This window comes from Sinocyclocheilus rhinocerous, unplaced genomic scaffold (genome assembly GCF_001515625.1).
Source record: "Sinocyclocheilus rhinocerous isolate Xijiao unplaced genomic scaffold, SAMN03320098_v1.1 scaffold2279, whole genome shotgun sequence".
Taxonomy (NCBI): Eukaryota; Metazoa; Chordata; class Actinopteri; order Cypriniformes; family Cyprinidae; genus Sinocyclocheilus; species Sinocyclocheilus rhinocerous.
The window spans coordinates 267,294-274,828 of record NW_015645063.1 but is presented as its reverse complement, the minus strand read 5'-3'; the positions used below and the strand labels follow the sequence as shown (position 1 = coordinate 274,828).

General features: G+C 36.2%; 1 protein-coding gene across 11 annotated transcripts in view; it reads left to right on the top strand.

Moving 5' to 3' along the window:
- The window catches only part of dlg1b (discs large MAGUK scaffold protein 1b), a 140,420-nt gene that overhangs the window by 52,189 nt on the left and 80,696 nt on the right, over positions 1 to 7,535 (top strand). For all 11 annotated transcript variants that reach the window (XM_016508552.1, XM_016508551.1, XM_016508553.1 and 8 more), the window contains one exon: positions 4,020 to 4,187. In XM_016508552.1, the coding sequence (XP_016364038.1) occupies positions 4,020 to 4,187 (168 nt within the window). The remainder of the gene's footprint in view (positions 1 to 4,019; positions 4,188 to 7,535) is intronic.

Sequence of the window (7,535 nt, the reverse complement as noted above, 5' to 3'; positions counted from 1 at the left end):
GTTTCAGAAAGGCGGGACATAGAGGAGAAACAATAATGTACAGTATGTGGAAAATAATGTGTTTTTTGAACCTTAAACCGCATAAACACATTTCATTACACCAAATACACAAAATAATGTTCTTTTTAGCAACATCATATGACCCCTTTAAATATTTTAACTGTGCTCTGATTTCGGAGTTGCAGTGATATTAGAGATTCGTGTCATCTCTCCCTCAACAGGTGTAATTCACGTTTTGAGAGTTAAAACACTCTCCCACTCTTTACCATGTAATTTATATTTAGGCTTTATGATCACTCATACAGTTATACATTCAAAATCAGATCCGTTATCACACTAAAAACCCATCACTCATGAATCACCACGTATGTCTGCTGATCCCTAGTGATTGGCTAAAAGTGCGGCCACAACGTCAACATCAGCACCAGTCGTCTTTGCAGTGTGCGTGTGTTTATAACCTCGTGATGACTGATTGGATGCAGTATATGCATACTTGGGCTTGTATGTTAACTAGGGATGCACCGATACCACTTTTTCCAGTACTCGCCCGATACCGATACTTTTATTTTTGGTACTTGCCGATACCGAGTACCGATACCAATATTTTTATTGCATTTGTAAATTTTTTAAATATTGGGTACAAAAACCAAAAGAGTATGTATAATGTTAGTTGGTTAACTTCATTTATCAAATAGATACAGTCAAAACAAAATTTATTCAGACACCTTCAACATTTCTCACATTATCACAGTTTATTCGCTATAGTTTAGAAAATGGTAATAAAATATAACAAGAACTCCGAGTTAAACTGTGTCAGAACAAATTCAGCTTGATAATGTTAGATAACTTTGGTAGAAAGGTATGTAATAATTACAATCAACCAAAAATTAGACAGCTGTTAGTATGACAGTATTTACACAACTATCAATACTTAGTCGGGCAACCCTTAGCCTTAATGACAGCATATAGTCTCCTGGGCATGCTGTCAACCAGCTTCACAGCTGGCGCAAATCAGCTATACAGGCAATAATACTGATTGTTTTATATTCATTGCATACATATACTTCGTAGTAGACATCCTTAACTCCTTTCTGCTGTCTGTTGTTCTGTTGTCAGTGTTTCTTTGTCTGAATATGGCCCTTATCACATGCTGTGTGGTATCGGCGTTTGGTATCGGGGCATTTTAACGAGTACGAGTACAGGAGCTCAGTATCGGGCCCGATACCGATACCAGTATCGGTATCGGTGCATCCCTAATGTTAACCAATTAGCCTGTACAATTTATGTGTTTGAAAGCCGCCAAACTGACCCCAAACCAGCCCAAATTTTGTCTACCCGCACAAGCCAATTTTTACCCTCACAATCAAATTCAAAACCGCCCAATCTGGCAACACTGTCTGCGCTGCGCGCTTCTAGTTGAACACACCTAGTGCTGCAGGCTTATTGGCTCACTGACGTTGATGAGATTAACCCCTTAGGTATTGAAATTGGTATCGAACGACGAGATGTTTTTTGATACTCGATGGTATCGAGGCAAATACGGTCGGTACCTAAAAATTATCGAACTCGATACCCAGCACTAGTCTTTGGACACCTCTGTGACTTGAATGTTGACAAGGCTTAGTCACAGTGTATTGTGTAATTGGATTGCTTACTGTCAGTTCAACGAAACACAGCAGTTATAGGTGGTTGAGCAGTATGTTTAGAAAAACTGTTTAGAAATTCCATCCTAAATGTTGCTGCCAAATTATAAAGTAACTTACAGTTAAGCTCAAATGTAAATATTTATGTATTTCATGTAAATATTAAAATTTTCTGGAATTTATGTACATGCATACTGTAATCTTGAAAGTACTTTTAACAAAACGAGCACAATTACGTCCTTTCAAACATTTTGATACCAGGAGAACCCCCTTCCTAAAATATAAAGACAGCTTAGGTTTTTTATGTGTAGAAAATAATGTATACTCAAAGCATGATAACATAAAGATGTGAAATAATGTTCCATAAATATGTGAAATGAAAAAAAAAAATCTAAATTTAAGGCTTTAAAATATCCCAAAAAAATTATATGGAACCCACAACGCCCTCTTGTGGTCCCATGGGGGTCCCTGAACTCTGGTTTGAAAATCTGTTGTTATACATTGTGTATTTCTGGATACTCTCTCAGGCCTATGTTCATCTCAGTTAAAATCTCTAATAAATGGACAACACATTTCATTTCTTGACATAATGTCTTTATTTGGGTTTGAGTCTTTGACCATGAGGGAGGAAGTAATGTATGTGCACAGTTTGCACAGATAAGTGATAGCAGAGGAAATTATGTTTAAGAATATGATGATAACTGTCTGATGGACAGATGATTTTTAATAAGCAAATGCAATGATTATGTGGAGAGAGTTAAGATGATTATCTAGGTCGACCTCAAAGCCCATTATTACATTTTCCAAAACATATTGTGGATGATATATAAAATTTATCTTATACTTGCTTAATGGGAAGAAAGGCAAACACTTTTCAGTGTCAATTCCTAATTACTTTTTTTATGCAAATGCATAAATCTAAGTGGGTAAACCAGTACAATTGAGCCTTGTGTTAACGTTACATAAGGCTGCTTGAATCACTGGCTTACCTATATTAAGAAGTAGTCTGTATCTGATAAACCTGTTGCCATAGCAACTGTGGCCATCCTCCGCCTGTGTGGAAACCGCTCATCAGCTACCTTTTTGTGTAAGCATGTACCACTGTTTATTTTAGAGGAAGGGAACCCCATTCATTGTCATGTGAAAGCACTACTGTAGTGCAAGGGTATGTATGGTTTGAGAGCTTTCTGTTTCTAGAATTAAAATGTGGATAAGTATAGTTGGTTACATCATATATGATACTTCAAAAAGTATATTGTGTAATGTTCACCTAAAAATAAAAAATGAGGGAGTATAAATTATTTACTTCCTTATATTGCTTCAAAATTGGATGATTTTGTTTTCCCCCAAACCATTCTATCCAGACACAGTGATAATGCTTAATATTAAGTGACCTTTTTGGAACACCTTTGAAGAATGCTGATGCTGCTTTTTCCCTTGCAAAGAAATCATACAGCATCAGGATGTTTCAGGCTCTAAAATGTCTATACAACTTTATATTAGGCTCATCATTGGGTCTAAGTCGTCCTGGTTATCCTAAGTCTTCTGAATGCAAGTCCTTATTACCCTTAAAGTCTCTCCTTCACTGCAGTTCTCAAATCTTATTTGTGTTTTTAGTATGTTCACTTTCAGGTCATATCCAGGTTTACAGATAAGGCCATAAGTATTTGTATCAGCTGAACATGAGCTTGCTGACACTTTCCTTACAGTCCTTTAACCAAACACTTCAATGCATCTCTTCTTTCAGTCAAAGCTTTCCATAAATTTTAGTATTAAATTATCTGCCATCCCCCAATCAATCCTGACTACTGGTTACTACAATGAACTAAAACATAAACCTCCAGTTTTTAACGTCTTCCAAATTTCATGTTTATGATTGTCTATAGGCTACATGTCTCAGATATCTAAGCTCTGTTCCAAAACTTAGTGAGATGCCTTGCTGCCTACTTTGTAGACTTCTAAGGCAGCACCCTAACAATCCCCAAACTATTTTTAAACTTTTTTTTAAAACTTTTTTTTATTGTAACTTCTGGGTTTTGAATGAAATAAGCTTAGAATATTTCTCTTAACATTTGGAATTATTTTTTTGTCATAATGCATATTGGGATTGCCTTCTCTGACAAGCAGCATAATTAAGTAACCTACCTTTTGGAACAACTTTCACATCTGACATGTGGCTTAAAATTCTGCCTCTGTAGGATTCTTATTGGGTTTTGGAATATAGGGTTTTTGTGACTGCAGTTCAAACCAAGCAGAAACCATCAGTACAAACCAAGCAGGTGTCAAAGGGAAAATAAGACCTCAAAAGGTCTCAAATCTCCTTACAACATGGTATTCATCTCATCTTGTCTGACTGGTCCCTGTTGTTCTCTGCAGAAGTACAGACACCATGATGAAGACACAGGATCTCCACAGGAGCAGAGCTCGCCCCAGTTCACTGATGAGGCTCCTGGGCCAGAGCTGGTTCAAGTGGCTGAGAAGAACCTCTCCCAGATTGAGAACGTCCACGGTTATGTGGCACATGCACATATCTCCCCAATGAAGGTAGGTCCTGGTCTTGGAATCTAGACTTCCTGATCAGTTCACATATTTTAACATTTGCTGTGTTGTCGATCACCTCGTTGTCCAGATTCTACCATGCCGTTTGTTATAACTGTGTGTGCATCACTCTTTACATACACAACACACAAACACACCCTTTAGGTTTTAGAATGATTTCCCCTCCTTGGATTATTTCAAGAAAACAATCAGGCAGCCATAAGAATTGCTTTTGTATGGTCAATTTGTTTGTTGTTTTTCTTTACCACATGCAATCAAAATGCATACTATTTAAGCATACTATTAGATCAGGATGAAAAAATTTCATTCAATCAATAGAATGATAGGCTCTTAATCCACCAATGCACTTGGTTCAATGGAAATCTCATTATTAGTGTGCAGAGTGCTTTATAACTTAGAGGGGTTTGCAGGACCCACAGGCTGATTTATAATCTGTTGAATTGCTGAATGGACATCGATCAATATGAAAGACTGGCCTAGTGGATACAAAGACATACATTGCTACCCTTACTTCTTTCAAAGACTTAATGTTTATTAGAGTTATACATGAAATATGGGACATGTATTTAATGCTTTTAGATGAGCGGCTTTGAAATGTATACTATTAATTAATAGCATTTACTCACCCTAATGTCATAGCAAACCTGTATGAATGACTTAGAATTTAATTCTCAGGTTGTCGAGCTACAAAATGAGAAAAAAAGTAAAAAAAAAAAAAATAGGTCCATATTACCTGAGCGCTATATTCCAGCTCTTCTGATATCAGAAAAAGACTGAAATGTTGTTTGTTGTTCATTGAAAGTTTTTGCACAGTATATGGGTGAGTAAATAAAATGGGGGAGAAAAAAAATTTATGTACATGAATTGCAATTCATATCTAGTCGGTATGAATTGCAAATCTTCTAATGATTCGCATTGATTTACAAATTTCAAAAATCGATTTTCTCATGTTTTATCTAATGTTTTCAATTTTTTTAACTTTGCGGTAGTTCTTAAAGTTATTGACACGTTACAGTGATTAAGAAACATGCAAGGTGAAACACCGTTTCTGTGTGCTGAGTGGAAGGCAGCAGGGTGACTTTGTCCAAAGACTGAATTTGCTGCGAGTAGTTATGTATTTGTGAACATTTACAAGCACTCGTCCTGCTCCTGTTGTGCTCCAGTGCTCTCTTCTGCCTTTAGATTTATGATCCCACAGCTCCCCCTCAGTCCTGATCAGAGCCTAAGCCAGAAGCATGCACACAACAAACCACAGATGAGAAATAACACCTGCCACTTCTCATAACCTTTACTGCTCAAACTTAAACTGGCACCGTTTCATTCCCTCAGCACCTTCACAACCTACCATCCATCTCAGACACACCCTTGCAATACAGTTATGGCCCAGGCTTATCTGTAATTCACCTCCGCATCTCCTCAGAGACTCTCTAAACAGCACCCAATCCATCCCCCCATATGAGGCCCCACTGTATATGCGGATATTTCTGGTATTTCTGCAGTAATCATGAAAAGCTGCTTGTATTCAAACTTTTTATTCAAATATTCAATTAATTAAAGTGAATAATTTATGTAATATATTGCATTAACCATGATTGACTTAGCGATTCAAGAATTTCTGTTCTATTTTCCAGAACTCTGTTCTTCAATAAAAAATTAAGGTAAAATCAAAAGACAATATGAGAAAATAAAAATAAATATGAGAGAATATTTAGTTAAGATTATTTAAATATATTAATAACAACGTATTAACTTATTCATTTGCATATTTTAAGTTATCCTGTGGCTCCCTTGGAAATTTGTTTAGGCCTCATAGTTAGCCCTGGCCCATTGGTTGAGAACCACTGCTTTAAATGGTGCTCCTACCCCGGTACTGTCTATTAATATTGTAACCACTGCGAACATTGTGGTGAATGTGTCTACTGAATAGGGCTAAAATGATTAGTCGACAATAAATAAATAAAAAGTTGTTGACAAATATTTTTGTTGTTGAATAGTTGATTGATCTCATATGACCCAATGTAAGGGCCTGCAATAATGCAGTTTGACCAGTGTGGCGCTGTAGCACAAACCTGTAATTCAGGCCACCCAGCTGCAATCCAATTGAAGACATGCTTATAAGAATTGCAAACAAATCTGAACCAGCAGAGTGTGGAAAAATTGTACAAAACTACAAATAAAGAAAAAATGCTGTCATGTGCACAGGTCCCGATATACTCATGGTGAAGTTCTTTTTCGTTCTTTGCTTAGGGGTGAAAAGAAGTTCGATATAATCAAGCAGCTGTTTACTGTTAGTGAACATCCCGATGCTGAGAATGGCGTTTAGACAAATGTGTAAATATATGCTTCGCTCTTTCCTCTCAATAACAAAATAAATACACAACAAAAATGACAGCATGGGATAGAGCTGCACGATTCTGGATAAATTGAGAATTACGATTTTTTGTCTCAAATAGAGATCACGTCTCCTACGATTCTGAACTAAACAAAATCATGTGTGACAAAATATTATTGCTGCAGTCTATTTAAAAGTGTTTAATTTGAATGAATTATTAAACATTTTAATATGTATTCAAAATATATTTAATACACCAAAAAACGTACTTACAGGCTGTGAGTCAGAAGCGCCAGACTGTCCTTGCAAAGTTGGAACTGTCCCACTTTATAGAAACATTATGTCCTCTTTTGGAAGGCCAAACAAAGTAGTTTTGCTTTCACAATGAAGCACACAGTGCCTTCACGACATGGCGGCGGCGGTGGCAGCAATACTACAGCGAGAATAAAAGTTACGCCTTCTTTCTTTGCGTGAACATTTGGGCGGTGTTATGCAAATCTTCCCACACAGGGACGTAGATATGTGGGACATGTGTTTAAACGAGGCGTTTTAGGAGGGCGTGTCTTAACTTTTATAAAGGTGTGACAAAATATTATTGCTGCAGTCTATTTAAAAGTGTTTAATTTGAATGAATTATTAAACATTTTAATATGTATTCAAAATATATTTAATACACCAATTTTTTGTATTAAAATGATGAAAAAGTGGTTTGAATTAATGATTCAATGACTCACTCGTAAATACTTCCCTTGTTTCATTACTGGATGAATCAGCTTTTTTGAACGAATCTCTTGAATTATTCATTCAATGATAAATACATTTTTTAAAGGGGTCATATGACGTTGCTAAAAAATAATATTATTTGGTGTATTTGGTGTAATGAAATGTGTTTAAGGTTAAAAAAACACATTATTTTCCACATACTGTACATTATTGTTTCTCCTCTATGCCCCGCCTTTCTGAAACGCATCGATTTTTACAAAGCTCATCGTTCTAAAAAA